Below are 25,866 nucleotides of genomic sequence, written 5' to 3'. Positions count from 1 at the left end.
TCGGAGGTCAAAACATTTTACTAATTAAAACCACTGATTAGACTACAATATTTGTATTATTATGAATCCTATACCACTTATTACTATCTATGTTAAGAAAATTTCTATTATTTACTTAGTGGGTCTAAATGAACCTATGATTATAAACTTCTAGATTAATTCTAAAATTCATCATAGACAAAATTTGCTATGAAATTACTTATCTAGTGTTTTTATTACTAACATATGGCCTACCAATTTTTTTGTCATCCTTCTTTCTAATCCCAAATTCTAAAGTAATCGTAAATCAATATCATGACTAACAACAATTCACTAATTCATCGCATATATACCCAAAATCAATAGTTCACATACACATGCATTACAAATCACAATATTTCCAAATTACAACAACAATTACAAAATTTATGAAATAATTCAAAACATGATTTTGAAAATAAAAAACCAGGTTGTCTTCAACCTTGGATGAACGGAGGGGTTTGGTCACGGCGAGGTGAGGCACGGGTGTGGCCGATCGGCGGACGAAGGTGGCAGACGTTGACGGCGACATTAGCGCGACCGGGAAGCAGGGGTTTGCTGCGGCCGGGGTCAGCGGGGCACGGCCGGGACGACGAGCGTGGGCGCGGCAGGGCGAGAGCGCGGCCGAGGAGGAGCAAGGCGCCGGTGGGCGGTGTCTCGGTGGTGCTCCAGCGGGCGGCGTGGGAGAGAGAGAAGGGGCGAGGGAGAGTGAGCTCGGAGGGGAAGGAGCAAGGGGCTCGGTGGCTTTTATAGAAGAGTGGAGGGAGGTGAGAGGGTGCTAGGGGAGAGGAAGAGGTAGCGGCTCCATTGATGGTAGGAGTTTCTCCATTGATGGGGAGGAGTGAGTGGGGGGAGAGGAAGAGGTGGTGGCTCCATAACTCCATTGATGGCGGGAGTTACAGAAGGGGAGAGGGTGGGGAGAGGAAAGGAAGGGGTGGCTGCTGCTACAGGTGCTGAGGAGGCAAGGGGGCATGACGGGCGGCTCGGCAGTTGGGCGGCTCGGCCGGGGGGGACAGCACGACCAGGGCGGCGGCGCACTCATGCACGCGCAGCGCATGCGCGTCTGGGAAGACGAAGGGCCTGTGGGTGGGGCCCGCATGCCAGCGAAAGGGAGGGGCACGCGTGGCGGCTCGCGCGGAGATGGGTCTCCTAGCTGGGTCGGTTCAGCTGGTATGGCTAGGGTTTTGTTTTTTTCTTTTATCCTTATTTCCCATAATAATATAAATATATATTTTAATATTTCTAAAAAATCATAATAATTATCCAAAAATATTTACCATTAAAGTTTTATTTTTGGACCAAGGTTCCCACATTAATTAATTGGGTTTTCATATAAAAGAAATTTTATGAAAACAATCATCAATCAATTATGAGCAAAAAATCATTCTAAAGATAAATAAGATCAAACACTTGATTTAAAATTTTCTTTACTATACTCTCTACTATAATTTAAATGCATTATTTTTAATTGATGGTTTTGAGGTGTTACAAACCTACCCCCCTAAAAAGAATCTCGTCCTCGAGATTAAGGAACTTCTAAAAATAGATGGAGAAATTCTGCTCTCAGTTCATCTTCTCTTTCCCAAGTGGCCACATTTGACGAATGATGACTCCGCTGAACTTTGCCCAAATTGATAACTTTACTCCGAGTAATTCTGTGAGATGTTTCCAAAATTCCAATCAGATACTCAGAATAAGTCAAGTCATTATTAACATTCAGTTCTTCCATGGGTCACTGTTCTTCTGGTACTCTTAAACATTTCTTGAGTTGTGATACATGGAACACATCATGTACATCCAATAAATTGTCGGGTAGTTCCAACTGATATGCTACTTCTCCTTTCCTTTCCAAGATTTTAAATGGACCAATATAACAAGGAAATAATTTGCCTTTAACCTTAAATCTTCTCATTCCTCTCATTGGTGACACCTTAAGATACACGAAGTCTCCAACTTCAAAGGTTAATTCTCTTCTTCTATTGTCAGTGTAATAACCCTGGTGTTACGAGAACTAAAACTTTGGCATGACATCGTATGCATTGACATTTCATTATCTATGATACACCTAAGATGCATCCACTAGGCTAAAATTTCAAAACAAACATGTGATGTGATGCGTGGGTGATGATCTGATGTGGTAAAAGAGGTCCTTGACCCTAGGTGGGAGTGTCTCTCTCCAAGGATTAGAAGCTTGTGGTCTTGTGAGATGAGCACTAAAGGATGATCTCAACAATTTGGTAGAAATGTTCAAGAAATGTTAAGCTTAATGAGCTTAAGTGGTACATGTACCCTAGAACACTCAAAACCCAAATTTGGAACCCTAAAACCCTAAATAGTGCCCTATTGGGTGATTTCAAGTTCTATGCACTTTTAGTCAAAAGTGTATACATCAAAGTGATAGAGTAACAAAAGTTAAGCAACTTTCATGTTTGAGGATTTCCATATTTTGTGGTGAAACTTGGAGTAAATTGCAAAAATATCCAAGAGCACCCTTGTTCTTAAACTCTGAAAACAGTGTCAACAAGCCAACTTTAAGCCTTTGTATCTCTTGATCTATGAGGAGTTTGTTATGAGTCACCACAACAAAGTTGTAGAGCTACTATAGTTGTCTAAGTTTGATTAAGTGACTTAGCCCAAGAATGGTATAGAAATTGGAGTAAAATGCCCTAGAAGTCGGGCTGTCAGTCAAGCAGTAATCTGAAATCAAACTGTTAGTTGTATTGGATCAAATTTGGAGCCAAGTGGTGCTTGATCTAGTAAGTAAATGACCAAGGTCTCTATGACAACGTTGAAGCTGGTCTATAGGGGAATAACTTTGATGTAATCGGATTAGTAGCTCATCACATGGAAATCGAAGAAAAATGCCCCTGAAGTTGCTCTGTCAGGTGCACTTAATGGAGTCAGCATGGTACAGTAGACTGAAGAAGATCACAGGTGCAGGGAACCTGGTGAGAGCACCTAGAGGGGGGGTGAATAGGTGATCCTGTAAAAACTTGAAACTTAAAGCCACAAACTTGATTAAGTGTTAGCACAATGAAATCAAGTGGCTAAGGAGAGCTCTTGTGAACCACAATTGACACAGTGAGAACAAGCACAAGAGACATAGAGATTTATCCCGTGGTTCGGCCAAGTACAACACTTGCCTAGTCCACGTTGTGGCGTCCCAATGGACGAGAGTTGCACTCAACTCCTTTCAAGTGATCCAATGATCAACTTGAATACCACGGTGTTCTTCTTTCTTTACTTTTTCCCGTTTGCGAGGAATCTCACGAACTTGGAGCCTCTCGCCCTTACAATGAGATGATCACAAAGAAGCACAGATGTAAGAGTGGGAAAAGCAACACACACAAGTCCACAGCAATACGCACACACACAGCCAAGACTTGAGCTCAAATGAATAACACACGGTTCACCACTAACACAAAGCTCAAATCACTAAGAATGCCAATCGAGTGCGTAAAGACGGAGTGTGAATGATCAAGAATGCTTAGAGTGTGCTTGGTATTCTCCTTCATGCGCCTAGGGGTCCCTTTTATAGCCCCAAGGCAGCTAGGAGCCGTTGAGAGCAATCCAGGAAAGCAATTCTTGCCTTCTGTCGACTGGTGCACCGGACAGTCCGGTGCACCACTGGACAGGTACTGTAGCATGTCCGGTGCAGATTGCTTTCCTGTTTTGGCGCAGCCGACTGTTGAAGATTTGGAGACGTTGGCACACCGGACGCTGTCCGGTGCACACCGGACAGTCCGGTGCCCCATCAGACCGTTGGCCCGGCCACGCGTCACGCGCGGATTGCGCGGCCGACCGTTGGCTCGGCGGACCGTTGGCTCACCGGACAGTCCGGTGCACCACCGGATAGTCCGGTGATTTATAGCCGTACACCGCCGTTCAGTTCCCGAGAGCGGCCAGTTGATCAGTCCCAGCCTAGCGCACCGGACACTGTCCGGTGCACCACCGGACAGTCCGGTGCACCACCGGACACTATCCGGTGCACCACCGGACAGTCCGGTGCACCCAGACTGAGCAGAGTCTTGGCTGCTCGAGCCAAGTCTTCCATTTGTCTTTTCTCTGATTCTAGCACTTAGACAAGTATGTTAGTACACTAAAACCAATGTACTAAGTCTAGAATCATACCTTTGTGTTGATTTGCACTTTGTCCACCATTTGGCATAGTTTAATACATAACCATTTGTGTTGGTCACTTAATCACCAAAATACTTAGAAATGGCCCAAGGGCACATTTCCCTTTCAATCTCCTCCTTTTTGGTGATTTATGCCAACACAACAAAAAGCAACATATAGAAGTGCAACATCAATGCAAATGAGAACAAGAATTTGTTTTGATTCAAATTTGGCATATTTGGATCGTTCTTTGCCACCACTTGGTTTCTTTTTGCAAATCAAACTCAATTTCCTATCTCTAAGTCAAATTCACTTGTTGAGGCATAGAGAAAGGTATTCCAAGAGAAATTGATCAAAGATTCAAAAACTCCCCCTTTTTCCCATAATCAAACATTCTCTCCACAAGAGACCAAGTTTTGACAATATGAGACCATAAAAGTATTTTGACAAAACAAAAACTTTAACTCTACTATTTTCAAAATTCTCAAGTGGTAGCTGATCCATTTCTTGCTTTGGCCTTAACTTCTCCCCTTTTGGCATCAAGCACCAAAACGGGATCATTTTTGGCCCTTAAACCCCATTACCTCACCAAAATCTTCAACTTAGAGTAAAGAGGCAATAAGATCATAGAGATGAACTTGGAGTAAGTTACCCTCTCATCGGAGTGCAGTGGAAGTCTTTCATGGTCCAAGTCCACCTTTCCCTTTCAATGCACCTTTGAGACTAATTTAAAAAAACTCAAGCACATGGTTAGTCTCAAAGGATCAAGTTGTAGCACATCTCCCCCTAAATATGTGCAGCACTTACACATGGACTTTTGAGGTCCGGGGAGTGCTTGTACAACTTGAGCACCATAAATAAACAACAAAATGCATAAGGAACATGATCAAGGCATAAAACACATGTATGCTGTAAATCAATCCAAGTTCCGCGAATCTAAGACATTTAGCTCACTACGCAGCCTGCAAAAGGTCTTCTCATCTAAAGGCTTGGTAAAGATATCGACTAGCTGGTTCTCGGTGCTAACATAAAACACTTCGATATCTCCCTTTTGCTGGTGGTCTCTTAAAACGTGATGCCGGATGTCTATGTGCTTTGTGCGGCTGTGTTCAACAGGATTATCCGCCATGCGGATAGCACTCTCATTATCACATAGGAGTGGGACTTTGCTCAGATTGTAGCCAAAGTCCCGGAGGGTTTGCCTCATCCAAAGTAGTTGCGCGCAACACTGACCTGCGGCAACATACTCGGCCTCAGCGGTGGATAGGGCAACGGAAGTTTGTTTCTTAGAACTCCAAGACACCAGGGACCTTCCTAAGAATTGGCACGTCCCTGATGTACTCTTCCTATCAACCTTACATCCAGCATAATCGGAGTCTGAATATCCAATTACGGCAAAGGTAGACCCCTTTGGATACCAGATCCCGAAGCAAGGCATAGCGACTAAAGATCTAAGGATTCGCTTCACGGCCACTAAGTGACACTCCCTTGGATCGGATTGAAATCTAGCACACATGCATACACTAAGCATAATATCCGGTCTACTAGCACATAAGTAAAGCAAGGAACCTATCATAGACCGGTTGCTTTTTGATCAACGGACTTACCTCCTTTGTTGAGGTCGATGTGTCCGTCAGTTCCCATTGGAGTCTTTGCAGGCTTGGCGTCCTTCATCCCAAACCGCTTGATCAAGTCTTGCGTGTACTTCATTTGGGAGATGAAAGTGTCGTCCTTGAGTTGTTTCACTTGGAACCCAAGGAAGTAGTTTAACTCGCCCATCATTGACATTTCAAACGTTTGAGTCATCACCCTGCTAAACTCTTCACAAGACTTTTGGTTAGTAGAACCAAATATTATGTCATCGACATAAATTTGGCACACAAATAAGTCACCATCACAAGTCTTAGTGAATAAAGTTGGATCGGCTTTCCCAACCTTGAAAGCATTAGCAATTAAAAAGTCTCTAAGGCATTCATACCATGCTCTTGGGGCTTGCTTAAGTCCATAGAGCGCCTTAGAGAGCTTACACACATGGTCGGGGTACAGTTCATCCTCAAAGCCAGGGGTTGCTCTACGTACACCTCCTCCTTGATTGGCCCGTTGAGGAAAGCGCTCTTCACATCCATTTGGAACAACCTGAAAGAATGGTGAGCGGCATAGGCTAACAATATGCGAATTGACTCTAGCCTAGCCACAGGAGCAAAAGTCTCCTCAAAGTCCAAACCTGCGACTTGGGCATAACCTTTTGCCACAAGTCGTGCCTTGTTCCTTGTCACCACCTCGTGCTCGTCCTGTTTGTTGCGGAACACCCACTTGGTTCCCACAACGTTTTGCTTGGGACGTGGCACCAGTGTCCAAACTTCATTTCTCTTGAAGTTGTTGAGCTCCTCCTGCATGGCCAACACCCAGTCCGGATCTAGCAAGGCCTCTTCTACCCTGAAAGGCTCAATAGAAGAGACAAAAGAGTAATGCTCACAAAAATTAACTAATCTAGAGCGAGTAGTTACTCCCTTGCTAATATCACCAAATATCTGGTCGACGAGATGATTCCTTTGAATCGTCGCTCGAACTTGAATTGGAGGGGCATGTTGTGCTTCTTCCACCATAACATGATCATCTTGTGCTCCCCCTTGATCACACGCCTCTTCTTGATGAACCTGTTCATCGTCTTAAGTTGGGGGTTGCACCATTGTTGAGAAGAAGGTTGATCTTGCTCTTGGTGTTCTTATGGTCACACATCTCCAATCGCCATGGTGCGAGTTGCGTCCGTTGGAACATCATATTCATCTACATCATTAGGATCAACAACTTGCTCTCTTGGAGAGCCATTAGTCTCATCAAATACAACGTCGCTAGAGACTTCAACCAAACCCGATGGTTTGTTGAAGACCCTATACGCCTTTGTATTTGAGTCATAACCTAACAAAAACCCTTCTACAGCTTTGGGAGCAAACTTAGAATTTCTACCTTTCTTTACTAGAATATAACATTTGCTCCCAAAAACACGAAAGTATGACACATTGGGTTTGTTACCGGTTAGAAGCTCATACGAAGTCTTCTTGAGGAGGCAATGAAGGTAGACCCGGTTTATGGCGTGGCAAGCCGTGTTCACGGCTTCCGACCAAAACCGCTCGGGCGTCTTGAACTCTCCAAGCATCGTCCTCGCCATGTCGATGAGCGTCCTGTTCTTCCTCTCTACCACACCGTTTTGCTGTGGTGTGTAGGGAGCGGAGAACTCGTGCTTGATTCCTTCCTCCTCAAGGTACTCCTCCACTTGAAGATTCTTGAACTCGAACCCGTTGTCGCTCCTTATCTTTTTCACCTTGAGCTCAAATTCATTTTGAGCTCTCCTTAGGAAGCGCTTGAGGGTCCCTTGGGTTTCAGATTTATCCTGCAAAAAGAATACCCAAGTGAAGCGGGAAAAATCATCAACAATTACTAAACCATACTTACTTCCCCTGATGCTAAGGTAGGCGATGGGTCCGAAGAGGTCCATATGCAGCAGCTCCAGGGGTCTTGATGTAGTCATCACGTTCTTGCTGTGATGAGCATTTCCCACTTGTTTACCTGCTTGACAAGCTGCATAAGGTCTATCTTTTTCGAAAGTCACATTTGTTAGACCTAACACATGTTCTCCCTTTAGAAGTTTGTGAAGGTTCTTCATCCCCACATGGGTTAAACGGCTATGCCACAACCAGCCCATGCTAGTCTTAGCAATTAAGCATGCATCTAGACCGGCCTCCTCTTTTGCAAAATCAACTAAATAAAGTTTGTCGTCTAGTACACCCTTAAAAGCTAATGAACCATCACTTCTTCTAAAGACAGACACATCTACATTTGTGAATAAGCAATTATAACCCATATTACAAAGTTGACTAACGAACAATAGGTTATACCCGAGTGACTCAACTAAAAACACATTAGAAATGGAGTGCTCGGATGAAATAGCAATCTTTCCTAGTCCTTTAACCTTGCCTTGGTTCCCATCACCGAATATGATTGAATCTTGGGAATCCTTGTTCTTGACGTAGGAGGTGAACATCTTCTTCTCCCCCGTCATGTGGTTTGTGCATCCGCTGTCGATAATCCAGCTTGAGCCCCCGGATGCATAAACGTGCAAGGCAAATTTAGGCTTGGGTCTTAGGTACCCAACTTGTGTTGGGTCCTACAAGGTTAGTAACAATGCTCTTAGGGACCCAAATGCAAGTTTTATCTCCCTTGCATTTTGCCCCTAGTTTCCTAGCAATCACTTTCTTATTTTTCCTACAAATTGCAAAAGAAGCATTGCAAGCATGATAAATTGTAGAAGGTTCATTACTTGATTTTCTAGGTACATGAACAACATTTCTCCTAGGCATATCTCTACCATGCACAAAGGAAGAACTTGAAGCAAACATGGCATTTGAATCATAAGAACAATTCCTATAAGCATTTCTAGAGAATTTTCTATCACTATAAATGAAAGCATGATTCTTTTGAGCACTATTAGCTATAGGGGCCTTCCCTTTCTCCTTGGCGGAGATGGGAGCCTTATGACTTGTTGAGTTATTGGCTTCCCTCTTAAAGCCAAGCCCATCCTTAATTGAGGGGTGTCTACCAATAGTATAGGCATCCCTTGCAAATTTTAGTTTATTAAATTCATTCTTGCTAGTCTTAAGTTGGGCATTAAGACTAGCCACTTCATCATTTAATTTGGAAATGGAAATTAAGTGTTCACTACAAGCATCAACATTAAAATCCTTACACCTATTACAAATTACTACATGATCAATACATGAGCTAGATTTATTAGCTACTTCTAACTTATCATTCAAGTCATCATTAATACTCTTTAAGTTAGAAATAGATTCATGGCATGTAGATAGTTCACATGAAAGCATTTCATTTCTTTTAACTTCTAGAGCAAGAAAATTTTGTGCACTAACAAATTTATCATGCTCTTCATATAAAAGATCCTCTTGTTTTTCTAACAATCTATTTTTCTCATTCAAGGCATCAATTAATTCATTGATCTTATCAATTTTAGTTCTATCTAAACCTTTGAATAAACTAGCATAGTCTACTTCATCATCACTAGACTCATCATCACTTGAAGAAGCATATGTAATAGTACTTCTAGTATTTACCTTCTTCTCCTTTGCCATGAGGCATGTGTGATGCTCATTGGGGAAGAGAGCCGACTTGTTGAAGGCTGAGGCGGCGAGTCCTTCGTTGTCGGAGTCGGACGAGGAGCAATCCGAATCCCACTCCTTTCCAAGGTGTGCCTCGCCCTTCGCTTTTTTGTAGGTCTTCTTCTTTTCCCACTTTCCGCTTTTTCCTTGTTCCTGGTCACTATCATTATCGGGGCAGTTAGCAATAAAGTGACCAATCTTACCACACTTGAAGCAGGAGCGCTTCCCCTTTGTCTTGCTCTTGTTGGGGTGCTCCTTGCGACCTTTGAGCGCCGTCTGGAAGCGCTTGATGATGAGGGCCATTTCATCTTCATTTAGCCCAGCCGCCTCAACTTGCGCCACCTTGCTAGGTAGCGTCTCCCTTCTACTTGTTGCTTTGAGAGCAACGGTTTGAGGCTCGTAGATTGGGCCATTCAACGCCTCATCAACGTATCTCGCCTCCTTGATCACCATTCGCCCGCTTACAAACTTTCCGATTATTTCCTCGGGCGTCATCTTGATGTACCTAGGATTCTCACGAATAGAGTTTACAAGATGAGGATCAAGGACAGTGAAGGACCTTAGCATAAGTCGGACGACGTCGTGGTCCGTCCATCTCGTGCTTCCATAGCTTCTTATCTTGTTGACCAGGGTCTTGAGCCTATTGTACGTTTGAGTTGGCTCCTCTCCCCTGATCATTGCGAACCTTCCTAGTTTGCCTTCCACCAACTCCATCTTGGTGAGCATGGTGACGTCGTTTCCCTCATGCGAGATCTTGAGGGTGTCCCAGATCTGTTTGGCGTTGTCCAAGCCGCTCACCTTATTGTACTCTTCCCTGCACAAAGATGCTAAAAGAACAGTAGTAGCTTGTGCATTTATGGATTTGTTCATTGATAAATATGGAGTTATCCGAACTATCAAATTGCATCCCATTTTCTACTATCTCCCATATACTTGGATGAAGAGAAAACAAGTGGCTACGCATTTTGTGACTCCAAAATCTGTAGTCCTCTCCATCAAAGTGTGGGGGTTTACCAAGTGGAATGGAAAGCAAATGAGCATTTGAATTATGCGGAATACGTGAATAATCAAAAGAAAAGTTCGAGTTAACCGTTTTCTTTTTCTCCTTGTATTCGTCGTCCTTTTGAGAAGAGGAAGATTCGTCGCTGTCGTAGTAGACAACCTTCCTGATGCGCCTCTTCTTCTTTTCGTCTTTCTTCTTTTGACTCGAGCCGGAGTCATTGACTTTGTCATCCCTTGGCTCGTTGAAGATGGACTCCTTCTCATTGGCACTAACCACCATCCCCTTTCCCTTAGGATCCATCTCTTCGGGCGATTAGTCCCTTTCTTGAAGAGAACGGCTCTGATACCAATTGAGAGCACCTAGAGGGGGGGTGAATAGGTGATCCTGTAAAAACTTGAAACTTAAAGCCACAAACTTGATTAAGTGTTAGTACAATGAAATCAAGTGGCTAAGGAGAGCTCTTGTGAACCACAATTGACACAGTGAGAACAAGCACAAGAGACACAGAGATTTATCCCGTGGTTCGGCGAAGTACAACACTTGTCTAGTCCACGTTGTGGCGCCCCAATGGACGAGAGTTGCACTCAACTCCTTTCAAGTGATCCAATGATCAACTTGAATACCACGGTGTTCTTCTTTCTTTACTTTTTCCCGTTTGCGAGGAATCTCCACAACTTGGAGCCTCTCGCCCTTACAATGAGATGATCACAAAGAAGCACAGATGTAAGAGTGGGAAAAGCAACACACACAAGTCCACAGCAATACGCACACACACAGCCAAGACTTGAGCTCAAATGAATAACACACGGTTCACCACTAACACAAAGCTCAAATCACTAAGAATGTCAATCGAGTGCGTATAGACAGAGTGTGAATGATCAAGAATGCTTAGAGTGTGCTTGGTATTCTCCTTCATGCGCCTAGGGGTCCCTTTTATAGCCCCAAGGCAGCTAGGAGCCGTTGAGAGCAATCCAGGAAGGCAATTCTTGCCTTCTGTCGACTGGTGCACCACCGGACAGGTACTGTAGCATGTCCGGTGCAGATTGCTTTCCTGTTTTGGCGCAGCCGACCATTGAAGATTTGGAGCCGTTGGCGCACCGGACACTGTCCGGTGCACACCAGACAGTCTGGTGCCCCCATCAGACCGTTGGCCCGGCCATGCGTCACGCGCGGATTGTGCGGCCGACCGTTGGCTCACCAGACAGTCCGGTGCACCACCGGATAGTCTGGTGATTTATAGTCGTACGCCGCCGTTCAGTTCCCGAGAGCGGCCAGTTGATCAGTCCCAGCCTGGCGCACCGGACACTGTCCGGTGCACCACCGGACAGTCCGGTGCACCTAGACTGAGCAGAGTCTTGGCTGCTCGAGCCAAGTCTTTTCCATTTGTCTTTTCTCTGATTCTAGCACTTAGACAAGTATGTTAGTACACTAAAACCAATGTACTAAGTCTAGAATCATACCTTTGTGTTGATTTGCACTTTGTCCACCATTTGGCATAGTTTAATACATAACCATTTGTGTTGGTCACTTAATCACCAAAATACTAAGAAATGGCCCAAGGGCACATTTCCCTTTCACCTGGCCGTCGTCGATCTCCACGCGGTGATTAAGGTTGGTCATAGTGATTTGTGCTCGATTCGGGTGAGATGTTACCACGAAGATGAAAAGATCTGAGGGGGTGTGGATCGAGCTGGTCTCGCCGTACCCACTTGCCCGACGACATGGCCGCGCGACCACCGCCGTCATGCCAGCCGTTTACCCCGGTCGTGCCACGCCATACGCCATCGTACCACGTTGTAGTAAGTCGTGGTCGACATCCATTTACTTCCCCGAGACCTTACCCCATTGAGCGTCACGATAGACGAGCTCCCGTGACTCACCTCTTCACCGACGTGAGCTCGCCTTCGTCCAAAATTCGGAACACCCGTACCGGCTTCTATAAATTGAGTGCCCTCCCTATTCCACCCTCTTGTTACACGCTCAGAGCACCACTTCTCACCTCAATCCATCCACAATAGCCCAAGAATTTGGAATTTCACCCAAATCGGTCAAGGTCGCCGCTGTGAGGCATCGCGTCGTGGCCAGCCATTCTCAGGTCAGTTCATGCCTCTCGGGTTCATGTTTTAGCATTCCTTACTGCTAGTGAAGCTCCCGGTCTCAGCCAATTGAACGCTACCGCGTCGTAGCTTAGGGAACGCCGCGTTGTCGCTCGGGAACGCCACCATGGAAATTGCTTATGTCGACCGGCCATTCTGGGTCGCCCCTATCCAAGATTGCGCAAGCACCGTAGTCCTAGTAGGTCACTGATTCGTTCCAAGTCCTTGGATTGAATGCAACTGACTTGTGTATAATGGAACGGGCTCGCCGACGAGTTTGCTCCGTGGTTGTCGTGGACAGACATGGATTAGTGGCAGACTGGTCAAATTAAACCCATGGACATCCCATGTATTCGACACCATCGGAACAAGTCACCGCTGGCGAGGACACGTGATTCCGGCCAAGTGCTCGACGGGCGCGCGGTCGAGGACCCGAGTCGTGAAGAAATAAAAATAGGAGGGCTTATGCACAATTGTTAGTGAAGCACATGAATAGTACTCATGGACTCTATTGGATATTTAAAACCCTAGGGACCCCGGCGCAAACTGATCAGCGCGGGCGCGGGCGCGCCGGTTTACTCGTGGGTTTGGGCCAATTAGGCTGGTTTCGGCCCGATACTATTCATGCATAAAATCAAGAAACCAATTTTTTTAGATTCCTAAAATCAAGTAGTATTTAATAAAAATAAATCCAAGATTTTTGTTTCAAATCTGGAATTATGTAGCATTTAAAGGTGCTTAAATAAAGTCTTTCGGAATTTTAGAAATAGTTTAGTAATTCCAAAAATCATAAAACTTTTTGGGTAGGCTTAATATGATGGCCAAATACCCTGAGTAAAATTTGAAGTGGTTTGGACACTGTTTGACCAGAAAACCCAATAACTAGCTTCATAGGATTAATCATTTAATACTAATCCTAAAGGAACACCTAACTAGGAAATCTTAGTGATTGATTCGTACCATGAAGGAAAGTTGTATTCAAGACGCAACTTACTATATTTCTATTGTATGATTGCATATTCATGACATAGCATGAGCATTCATGTACATGTATTCTCATGTATAGAACACGAGAAAGAATCCATAGTAGAGGAAGAAGTTATCTCCTAGACCGAGAATCCTTCAGTGGAGAACAACTTTTATTTCGACATATGCGGTGTGGAAACAGAAACTCCTACAACACAAGGCAAGCCCTGATGCATTTTACCCCTTTTCATTGTTGTTTTAAAATCTTTATCACCATATATGATGCATTAGGTGATAGGAATTGTGTGCTAAACAATTGATGTATTTCCTTCCTTGGAGAATTTGGTTACCAGTCCTTGTTTACCTGTTTTATTTAAACAAGTTTTATAATGCTTAGTCATGCTATAGAAAACAAAATGTTTTGTTTTGAAAAAGGTGTTGCTTCACACTTGATGGGGATTTTTAGCTGGTATCGGAGCGAAGCCCATTCCTACGGACATTACTTAGTGCTTCAAAAGATTTTAAATTCCTTACCTTTGAATATTCTTTCATTCTTACCTTGATCCTTTCTTATAACAACTTACTTTTAAAGAAGTCGGGTGAAAGAGTGCCAAATAGCAGGTTATATATAGGAGGTATGGGATCAACAAGTAGTTGGTTCCATAATCGTAGGTCATGCATGCATCATATTTAAACAATACTAAGTAATCTTCCCCTCTTATAGAGCCATGGCACGCACAAAGACTACCCTTCGGGAAGGTGGCCGGACCTCAGTGTGTACCTCGACATCAATTGGTTCTACGACATGAGGGGAGCAGTAGCGGGAGTAATGATCCCATAGGGGATCTGGAGGCCAGAGTTGAACGTCTAACCATAGAAATGTGCCATGGAGGCAGGGAGCGTGCGCGTGGTAGTCGTCGCATCGTTGAGTTGTCAGCAGAGGTTGAACGTTTGCAGCGGGAGATTGTGGAGCGAGATAGGGCTATTGACTGTGCTGTAAATTCACGATCTATAGCCTAAGATTGCGAGGCGACTGCCCGAGCCCGAGTGGAAGAGCTAAGCGTAGCTCTAGAAAATCTGCAAGTGTATAATAATGCTCTGCACGAGGAAGTGCACGTGTTGTATGACTAGCTACATTCGAACGTGCCACTAGAGGTTGCGGCGATGAGAGTTGGTGCAGCAGGAGCAGCTGGCGAAGGACCTCATGGGGAACTGGATCTCTTTGGAGCCCCTCCTTCCATGAACATCACGGATGATCGCCCTCCCGAAGTTAGCAGTGGAGCGGGAGCAGACAAGGATGTAGAGGACTAGATTAGTGTAGTAGTAGGTTGTTTCCTTATGTAATCTAAATAAGGAAAAGTGAGTTGTATAAGTTGAGTATGTATAATTAGAACAAGCTTGGAATAATATAACAGAGGTTGTGTAATTGTGATATGTAATAATCAAGTATGTTTTCTTCAGATGTCGTCCAGAACTCGTGCTCATGATGGGGCTGGAACTTCCAGTGGTGGGGAGGAGACTCCGATCACACCGCGTGTACCTCCCACGCTGGCAGAGGTCATTGCTGCTTTAATAAATGCCACCGCTGATAATACTCCCTTTCTTCGAGAAATGGTTGGAAATCAAATTCATTAGTAGGGAGGCAGAGGCCAACACCAAGCCCCCAGAGAACCACATACATGGAATTTTTGGAAACTCGTCCACCTATTTTTATTAAGGCAGAAGAACCTTTGGAGGCGGACGAATGGATTCGGGTTATGGAGCAGAAATTTGGACTGATTCGGTGCATAGAGACCCAGAAGCCTCTGTTTGCTGCTCAGCAACTGAGAGGTCCTGCCTGTACCTAGTGGGCAAACTTTGTAGCTGTTCAACCTGAAGGTCATCTTGTTACGTGGTCAGAGTTTAAGCAGGCATTTAGGGAACATTATGTTCTAGATGGTGTTTTGCAGATGAAACTGGAAGAGTTTGTTTGCTTAAATCAAGGAGGAGACTATGTGATGCAATACCTTACCAAATTCAACCATCTCTCCTAGTATGCTATAGAGCAAGTTGACACAGACCTAAAAAAGAAGAATTGTTTCATGAGAGGTCTGAATGATTGGCTACAGCGAAAGATGGCCATGTGTCTAGATCTCACTTTCAGCAGGGCCGTGAGCACAACACTCTCGATGGAGGCAAAGAATTAGGGGTAGCAAAAGACAAAAAGGTTTGGATGTGAAGGGAGTGAGGGATCCTCTCAAGGATCCGAAAAGCGGTCAAGGTTGGTGATTCATCCCTTTAACCCAAATCGCTCTTTTCCTCGTCCACCCGTCTATCCTTTCAAGTAACCAGTCTTCATCCGTCCAACAGCTATCCCTACTCAAAATATTCAGCCGAGTGCCCCTGGTACTCGTTTCCTAGCCCTACCCAGTTCATCTAATAGCTGCTTCAACCGTGGGAAGTCTGGGCATTTCATCAAGGATTGTCCCTATCCGAAGCAAAAGAAATCAAACTTCCAAAAGGCTTCTGGAAGCACATCTCAAGGCAAGGGAAATGTGGCAAGCACTCAGGCAGGCAAAGGTGAAAGGAAAACTGGACGGGTCTACTATACTCAAGTGGCTACCACACCTGAAGGAGAGCCTATGATGGTGGGTACGTTTTCTGTTGCCATTCATCCCACCGTCATTCTTTTTTATTCTAGTGCATCACATACTTTCATGAGCAAAGCTTTTGTTGAGAAGCATTGCATACCTGTGGTGAATCAAAGAAGGGTCTTAATATTCAATCACCTAGGGGTCAAATTTTTACTAAGGAAGTAGTCTTCCATGTACCCGTGAAATTAGTCGGATATGATTTCCCCACCAATATGATAGTTATAAAGGGGCAAGACGTAGATGTGATTTCAAGCATGAATTGGTTAGCCTAAAATAAGGTTGTTATTAATGCCAACCAAATGACTATTGAGCTAAGTCATGGACAAGAGGAAGTCAGGTTATCTATCCCTATATCTGTCCCAGTCAAGGCATCTGGACGAGCTTTTAAAGCCGTAGTGCAAGAAATACAAGACATTCCAGTTGTGTGTGAATTTCCGGATGTATTCCCTAAAGATTTACCCTGATTACCTCCTGAGAGGGACGTAGAGTTTGTGATTGAGTTGAAACCTGGTATGACTCCTATTTCTAGAAGATTGTACCGTATGCCTCCCAATGAATTGACAGAACTAAAGACACAATTACAAGATTTGCTGGAGAAGGGATTTATTAGACTGAGTTCATCGCCATGGGGATGTCCAATCATCTTCGTCAAGAAGAAAGATCAAACCCTATGAATGTGTGTGGACTATCGACCCCTTAATGAAGTTACCATTAAGAACAAGTATCCCCTTCCTAGGATCGATCTTTTATTCGATCAGCTTATTGGAGCCCGGGTATTTTTTAAGATTGACCTCAGATCGGGCTATCATCATATAAGAATTCGACTTGAGGATATACCTAAGACGGCTTTCACAACCTGATACGAATTATTCGAGTATTTGGTTATGTCCTTTGGATTAACAAATGCTCTAGCCCATTTCACATACTTAATGAATTCAATGTTCATGCCAGAATTAGACAAGTTTGCAGTGGTCTTTATTGATGATATTTTGATTTATTCCAAGAATAAGGAAGAGCATGCAGAGCATTTGCAGATTGTTTTAATGCGCTTAAGAAAACATCAACTTTATGCTAAATCTAGCAAGTGCGTGTTTTGGTTGGAGGAAATCCAATTTTTAGGGCATTTTATCAGCTAAAAGAATTGTGGTTGATCCTAGCAAAGTTAAGGATATTCTGGAATGGAAATCTCCTACCACAGTACATCAAGTCAGAAGCTTCCTTGGACTAGCTGGGTACTACCGTAGGTTTATCCTAGATTTCTCCAAGATTGTTAAACCTATCACGGAGCTGTTGAAAAATGATGTTAAGTTTAATTGGTCTCCCAAGTGTAATGAGGCCTTTGAACAGTTGAAAACATTATTGGCCACTGCACCGGTTTTGGCTCAACCGGACATTGAGAAGTCGTTTGATGTATATTGTGATGCATCAGACATTGGACTTGGATGTGTTTCGATGCAAGAAGGCTAAATAATAGCTTATGCCTCAAGACAGCTGCGTCAGCATGAGGAACATTACCCGACACACGATTTAGAATTGTCAGCACTAGTTCATGCCCTTAAAATCTGGCGTCATTATTTGCTGGGAAATGTATGTCCTATGTATACTGATCATAAGACTTTAAAGTACATTTTTACCCAGTCAGAGTTAAATATGAGACAGAGTAGATGGCTCGAGCTAATCAAGGACTATGACCTAAAGATTCATTATCATCCAGGAAAGGCTAATGTGGTGGCTGATGCTTTAAGTCGTAAAGCATTTTGTCATTGTCTCACTGTGGGATTGCCTGACACAATCTTATGTCAAGAAATGGAAAGACTAAATCTGAGAATAGTGCAACAAGGAGCCTTAATGCACTTGAAGCTTGAGTCTGTCATTCAGTAGAGGATTATTGATGCTCAGAAAGTTGATAAGGGTATGAAGCATATCCAATAGAAAATGGAAGCCGGTAAAGCTACTTGTTTTAAGAAGGATGACCAAGGGGTGTTATGGTTTAGAGACCGCATAGTGGTGCCTAAAGATGTTGAACTCCATCAACAAATCTTGGATGAAGCCCATCTTAGTCGGTATTCTATTCATCCTGGAAGTATCGAGATGTACCAAGATTTGAAACATTATTATTGGTGGACTAAGATGAAGATAGAAATAGCTCTCTTTGTGGCAAAATGTGACACTTGTAGACGAGTAAAGGCGGTGCATATGAAGACTGCGGGACCCCTGCAATCATTGTCTATCCCCACGTGCAAATGGGAGGACATAAGTATGGATTTTGTTGTTGGATTACCCAAAACATCTAAAGGATATGATTCTATTTGGGTTATAGTGGATCGGCTTACAAAGACTGCTCATTTTCTCCCCGTCAAGGTGAGGTATCCAGTGATTACGTATGCGAAACTCTATATTGCACGTATCCTGAGTTTGCACAGGGTGCTAAAGACGATAGTGTTGGACTGTGGACCGCAGTTTGTATTCAAATTTTGGGAAGAGTTACATAAATCTTTGGGCACTAAATTGCTCCATAGTTCGGCCTATCATCCTCAAACGAGCAGACAAACAGAAAGAGTAAATCAAATACTGGAAGATATGCTACGAGTCTGCGCCTTGGAATTTCCACAAAAGTGGGATGATTATCTGTCGTTGGCAGAATTTTCTTATAATAATAGCTATCAAGGAAGTATCAAAATGGCACCGTTTGAAGCTCTATATGAACGGCGATGTACAACACCCTTGAATTGGTCAGAACCAGGGGAACGGTGGTTTTTTAGACCTGGTTTGGTCAAAGAAATGGAAGAAAAGGTCCAACGCATAAGACATAACTTGAGAGAAGCTCAAGCACAACAGGAGAATTATGCAGCTAAACAACGTCGACCATTAATTTTTCAAGTCAGAGATCATGTGTACTTAAAAGTATCGTCGATTAAAGGAGTTAGTCGGTTCGGGGTTAAAGGAAAGTTAGCGCCCCGATATATTGGCTCGTTCCCTGTTCTTGAACGATGTGGGCAGGTTGTGTATCGACTTCGGCTGCCAGAATCACTATCTGATGTACATGATGTGTTCCACGTATCCCAATTGAAGAAGTGTCTTCAGATCCCTGATCAAACTATGGATATATCAGATGTGAATTTGGAACCAGACTTAACTTATTCTGAACATCCCATCCAAGTTTTGGATCAGAAAGACCGAGTTACTCGAAAAAGGACCCTCAAGTTTTACAAGGTACAGTGGAACCAACACATAGAAGAAGAAGCTACATGGGAGTCTGAAGATTTCTTAGAAAAGCATTTTCCTAAGTTCTTAGCCTCTTGTAATTTTTAGGGTTTATGTACTTTATTATAAAACTAGAACACACCCACACACCCACCCCATGCTCTGTAAGAGAAGATAGGAAATAAAGTTGTAACGCGTTTCCTTTTCCATTACTTATCCTGGAGCCTTAAATCTCGGGACGAGATTCTTTTATGGGGGAACGATGTAACACCCCTGGTGTTACGAGAACTAAAACTTTGGCATGACATCATATGAATTGACATTTCACTATGTATGACACACCTAGGATGCATCCACTAGGCTAAATTTTCAAAACAAACATCTGATGTGATGCTTGGGTGATGATTTGATGTGGTAAAAGAGGTCCTTGACCCTAGGTGGGAGTGTCTCTCTCCAAGGATTAGAAGCTTGTGGCCTTGTGAGATGAGCACTAAAGGATGATCTCAACAAGTTGGTAGAAATGTTCAAGAAATGTTCAAGAAGTGCTACATGTACCCTAGAACACTCAAAACCCTAATTTGGAACCCCTAAAACCCTAAATAGTGCCCTATTGGGTGATTTCAAGTTCTATGCACTTTTAGTCAAAAGTGTATACATCAAAGTGATAGAGTAACAAAAGGTAAGCAACTTTCATGTTTGAGGATTTCCATATTTTGTGGTGAAACTTGGAGTAAATTGCAAAAAGATCCAAGAGCACCCTTGTTCTTAAACTCTGAAAACGATGACAACAAGCCAACTTTAAACCTTTGTATATCTTGATCTATGAGGAGTTAGTAATGAGTCACCACAACAAAGATGTAGATTTATTATAGTAGTCTAAGTTTGATTAAGTGACTTAGCCTAAGAATGGTACAGAAATTGGAGTAAAATACCCTAGAAGTCGGGTTGTCAGTCAAGCAGTAATCTGAAATCAGAGTGTCAGTTATATTGGATCAACTTTGGAGCCAAGTGGTGCTTTATCTAGTAAGTAAATGACCAAGGTCTCTGTGACAAAGTTGAAGCTGGTCTATAGGGGAATACCTTTGATGTAATCGGATTAGTACTCATCACATGGAAATCAAAGAAAAATGCCCCTGAAGTTGCTCTGTCATGTGCACTTAATGGAGTCAGCTTGGTACAGTAGACTAAAGAAGATCGCAGGTGGAGGGAACCTAGCCACCGGCGATCTCCGTGCGGTGATTTGGGTTGGCCGCAGTGATTCATGCTTGATTTGGGTGAGATGTTACCGCGAAGATGAAAAGATCTGAGGGGGTGTGGATCGAGCCGGTCTCGTCGTACCCACTTGCCCGGCGACGTGGTCGCGCGACCACCGCTGTCATGGCCGCCGTTTACCCGATCGTGCCATGCCATACGCCATCATTCCACGTCGCAGTAAGTCGTGGTGGACGGCCATTTACTGCCCCGAGTCCTTACCCCATTGAGCGCCACGGTAGACGAGCTCCAGTGACTCACCTTTTCACCGACGTGAGCTTGCCTTCGTCTAAAATTCGGAACACCCGTAGCCGACCTCTATAAATTGAGTGCCCTCCCTGCTCCGCCCTCTTATTACACGCTCAGAGCAACACTTCTCACCTCAATCCATCCACTGTAGCCCGAGAATTTGGAATTTCCCCCAAATCGGTCAACGTCGCTGCAGTGAGGCATCGCGTCGTGGCCAGCCATTCTCAGGTCAGTTCATGCCTCCCGGGTTCATGTTTTAGCATTCCTTACAGCTAGTGAATCTCCCGGTCTCGACCCATTGAACGTTATCACGTCGTAGCTTAGGGAACGTCGTGTTGTCGCCTGGGAACGCCGCCATGGAAATTGCTTATGTCGATCGGTCGTTCCGTGTTGCCCCTGTCTAAGATTGTGCAAGCATCATAGTCCAAGTAGGTCACTAATTCATTCTGAGTCCTTGGATTGAATGCAACTAACTTGTGTAAACCGGAACGGGCTCGCCGGCGAGTTTGCTCCGCGGTTGTCGTGGACAGACATGGATTAGTGGTGGACTGGTCAAATTAAACCCATGGACATGTTCGGATAGCGTCAGAGATGGAGCCCATGTACTCAACACCACTGGAACAGGTCACCGCCGGCGAGTACACGTGATTCCGGCCAAGTGCTCAACCGGCGCGTGGTCGAGGACCCGAGTCGTGAAGAAATAGAAATAGAGGGCTTATGCGCAATTGTCGTTGAAACACATGAATAATACTCTAGGGACCCCGTCGCAAATTGATCAAAGCGGGCGTGGGCGCGCCGGTTTCCGCGTGGGTTTGGGCGGATTAGGCTGGTTTCGGCCCGATACTATTCATGCGTTTATTTTTTTTACTACTAACTTGGGAAATTTATAGAAAATACTAGAAAATTGGTAAAATTATGAGACCAATTTGGTTAGATTCCTAAAATCAAGTAGTATTTAGTAAAAATAATTCCAAGATTTTTATTTCAAACCTGGAATTATGTAGCATTTAAAGGTGCTTAAATAAAGTCTTTCAGAATTTTAGAAATAGTTTAGTAATTCCAAAAATCATAAAACTTTTTGGGCAGGCTTAATATGATGGCCAAAGACCCTGAGTAAAATTTGAAGTGGTTTGGACACTGTTTGACCAGAAAACCCAATAACTAGCTTCATAGGATTAATCATTTAATACTAATCCTAAAGGAACACCTAACTAGGAAATCTTAGTGATTGATTTGGACTGTGAAGGAAAGTTGTATTCAAGACGCAACTTACTATATTTCTATTGTATGATTGCATATTCATGACATAGCATGAGCATTCATGTACATGTATTCTCATGTATAGAACACAAGGAAGAAGTTGTCTCCCAGACCGAGAATCCTCCAGTGGAGAACAACTTTTATTTTGACATTTTTATCACCTTATATGATGCATTAGGTGATAGGAATTGTGTGCTAAACAATTGATGCATTTCCTTCCTTGGAGAATTTGGTTACAAGTCCTTGTTTACCTGTTTTATTTAAACAAGTTTTCTAATGCTTAGTCTTGCTATAGAAAACAAAATGTTTTGTTTTGGAAAAGATGATGCTTCACGCTGGATGAGGATTTTTACAAAGAAAAGACTTATGATGGTGGATCCATCACGACCGTGATGGGTTCAACATCTTAAAAGAGTACCTCTGCCAGGTACCAAACTTTGGGATTTTAAGTAATAAAGATGAGACGGGGCGGGTGACTTACACGAGAGAGGAGTCTCGGTGTAGTGTCTCCGTCTGAGTCGGTTAAGGACCGAGCCGATGTAAGCTTGATGATCGAGGTCCGTTGAACTAGCCACATGCCTCATCATGGGTAAGCTTTGCCTCGGTCGGACCAATACCAGAAAGGCCACCATGCAATGGGAGTGGAGAGATGGCGAGAGTAGCGTGTACCCTCCGTGACAAGAGGCTGGACGGTGGAGTATCTGTGCTCTCAGTTGGCGTCAACCCATTCTAGTCTTGAGAAACCGGGCACGAGTTGACATATGCAAGGGTTAAGTGCTACATATGTCGTGTGGTTGGAGATCCCCAGCTGGGTATTAATCGATTCAGATCGCCGTTACTTCTCGGGCATGAAGACTTGGTCACTGCCCTACACGTAGCATCAAGTGAACTGAAGAGATGATAAAAGATGGCTAGTATAGGCAAAGTGCTTGATCTAGAATAGAAAGAAATCTAGATGCAGGTAACTACTTAACCTGACAAGTAAAATAAATTCTTAAAGATCCACTCATAGTAAGCTTTTCAGCAAAAAGATTTTTTGAATCTTGATAAGCTTTACCTTAATTCCTAAACGCCAGCATATACTTAAGAGTATTTTTCCTTAGACGGGTAAGACTTACGAAAGTACACTCCGTACTTAGGGTTTTCAAACCCATGTTGTTGTAGGTGATGAAACTGCTGAGTTCTGTTGTTTATGCTCCAAGGTTGTCCCAAAGCAGGAGGAAGAAAACTAAGACCTACCTTTGGAAGGTGTTTTGCCTTCCTATGATGTAATAGGTTTAAGCACTCAGTACCCGGTTATGTAATAATCAACTCTTTCTATATTACACTTATGAATGTAAACTATGTTATTGTAATCCTTTCCGCTTACTCTGATGGTGTGTAATGTGTGTGTTATGGGATAAGCGCTCTTGGGCGATGTGATGGAGATACAGGTAATCGGACCTACCGGGCCATTAAGCGTACCTACATGACTGTCTGAGGTCCTTAGGACAAGGACATTAGTAGGTGGGCCTAATATCTTGGGTGGTTCCGTGATAGTCAGCATAGCTTTTCTACCTTGACTGTGTTGTTTTCAAATTCTCTCTAACAATCTGCACTTGCTTCTCTGCTTCTTGCAAAATTTCTGGACCAAATACTTGACTTTCTCCTGTTTGATTCCAATATAAAGTTGTTCTGCATTTCCTTCCATAGAGTGCTTCGAAAAGTGCCATCTTTAGACTTGCCTAGTAACTATTGTTATAAGAGAATTCTGCATAGGGTAAACTCTTACCCAACTGTTACCATACTTTAAAGCACAAGCTCTTAGCATATCTTTTAGCACTTGATTTGTTCTTTATGTTTGTCCATCCGTTTGCGGATGATAGGCTGAGCTGAAATTTAACTTAGTATCCATAGATTCATGCAATCTTTTCCAAAAGCGTGAGGTAAATTGGGTTCCTCTATCTGATACTGTCGGGTACCATAATTAGGGGTACCCCCAAGACTCCTAAACTCGGCTGGTAATCCCCATCAGCGCAAAACTGCAGAGGCTGATGGGTGCAATTCAGGTCAAGGCTTTGCCTACTCAAGGGACGCGATCTCGCCTCGCCCGAGCCCAGCCTCGGGCGAGAACAGTAGTCCCGGACGGATTCACGCCTCGCCTGAGGGCCTCCTCAAGCAACGGGCGCTCCCTCGACTCGCCCGAAGCCCAGCTCAGGCAGGCTTCGTAGTGAAGCAACCTTGGCCAAATCGCCTCACCAACCGACCGTATCACAAGCGCATTCAATGCAAGGATCGCCTGGTGCCTTATCCTGACACGCGTACCTCAGTCGACAGGGTCGAAGTGACCGCAATTACTTCGCCCTCCCACTGACTGACCTGACAGGAAAACTACACCGCTCGCCCCTCTCCGACTGCTGTGCCACCCTCCAGGGTGAGGCTAACAGCAGCTGAGTCCAGCCTCAGGCGCCACAGGAAGCTCCGCCTCGCTCGACCCCAGGGCTCGGCCCCCGCCTCGGCCTCGGAAGATGGACTCCGCCTCGCCCGACCCCAGGGCTCGGCCTCGACCTCGACCTCGGAAGGTGGTCTCCGCCTCGCCTGACCCCAGGGCCCAGCCACAACCTCGACCTCGGGAGGAATCGCGTCCTCGCCCGACCCCGGCCTCGGCCTCAGGAGGAGTCTCCGCCTCGCCCGACCTTGGGCTCGGACCGACCACTCCGCAGGAGGTACATCATTACCCTACCCCTAGCTAGCTCAAGCTACGGGGGAACAAGACCGGCGTCCCATCCAGGCTCGCCCCAGTAACAAGTAATGATGGCTCCCTGCGTGCGTCTATGACGACGGTGGCTCCTAGCCCCTTACGGAAGCAAGGAGACGTCAGCAAGGTCCCGACAGCCCCGACAGCTGTGCTTCTACAGGGCTCAAACGCTCCTCCGACAGCCACGACACCATGTACACAGGGTCCCAGCACCTCTCCGACAGTCACGTTGCCATGTACATAGGGCTTCGGCTCCTCTCTGCTGGACACGTTAGCACACTGCTACACCCCCATTGTACACCTGGACCCTCTCCTTGCATCTATAAAAGGAAGGGCCAGGGCCCTCATACGGGAGGGTGGTCGCGCGGGACTCTCTCTCTCTCCCTCGCGGACGCTTGTAACCCCTACTGCAAGCGCACCCACTCTGGCGCAGGATAACACGAGGCCACGGTTTTCCCCCTTTGTGTTCTGTCTCGCGCTAACCCATCTGGGCTGGGGCACGCATCGACAATTTAGTCGTCGGTCCAGAGACCCCCCTGGGTCGAAACGCCGACAGTTGGCGCGCCAGGTAGGGGCCTACTGCGTGTTGACGAACAACTTCCCGTCAAGTTCCAGATGGGTAGTCTCCAACAACCTCTTCAGCCCGGGACACTGCTCTGTTTCGGGAGTCTCGAGTTCATGTCCCTCGACGGCAGCTACGACATGGTACTCCTTCCCCCTCAGCGCGATAGCGACAACGACGGTCGTCAGCCCGCCCGACGGCGGTGGATTCAGCGACATCTTCCCTCCATGGCGGAAGAGCAACATCCGGGTTTGTCCCGTCGCCTCCCTCGCCGCAGGAGGAGGAGACGGGGCAACCGTGGCCAAGCAGGAGGCAGCACCTTGTTGCCTGTCGAGCGAGTCGACGATGCTGGCGCCCCAGCGGGGGACATGTTGGGCGTTGACCTCGTGCCTGAGACGACGACGAGCGTCGTTTCCCCGCAACACGCCAACCCCAAGCGGACAGATGACGCCAGCGCGCTCGCGAAGGGCCTGCTGGGCGTTAGCCTCGTACCTGACATAACGGTGCAGTCCGTCCCTAACGCGACTTCGTCACCATCCATCGATCAAGAGGTACCGTCCGTTTTCCACCCTGTGCCTTTTAGATTCAGCTTCGATC

General features: G+C 44.9%; 1 protein-coding gene across 1 annotated transcript in view; it reads left to right on the top strand.

The window, feature by feature from the left end:
- Positions 1-13,517, top strand: part of LOC103637034 (probable LRR receptor-like serine/threonine-protein kinase At3g47570) — a 28,849-nt gene extending 15,332 nt beyond the window's left edge. Inside the window, exon 2 of the mRNA XM_008659310.2 lies at positions 13,474-13,517. Coding sequence (XP_008657532.2) covers positions 13,474-13,517 — 44 coding nt within the window. The remainder of the gene's footprint in view (positions 1-13,473) is intronic.
- The last annotated feature ends 12,349 nt before the right edge of the window (positions 13,518-25,866 follow it).

This window comes from Zea mays, chromosome 8 (assembly GCF_902167145.1).
Source record: "Zea mays cultivar B73 chromosome 8, Zm-B73-REFERENCE-NAM-5.0, whole genome shotgun sequence".
Taxonomy (NCBI): domain Eukaryota; kingdom Viridiplantae; phylum Streptophyta; class Magnoliopsida; order Poales; family Poaceae; genus Zea; species Zea mays.
This window is presented reverse-complemented; position numbering and strand designations above follow the sequence as displayed.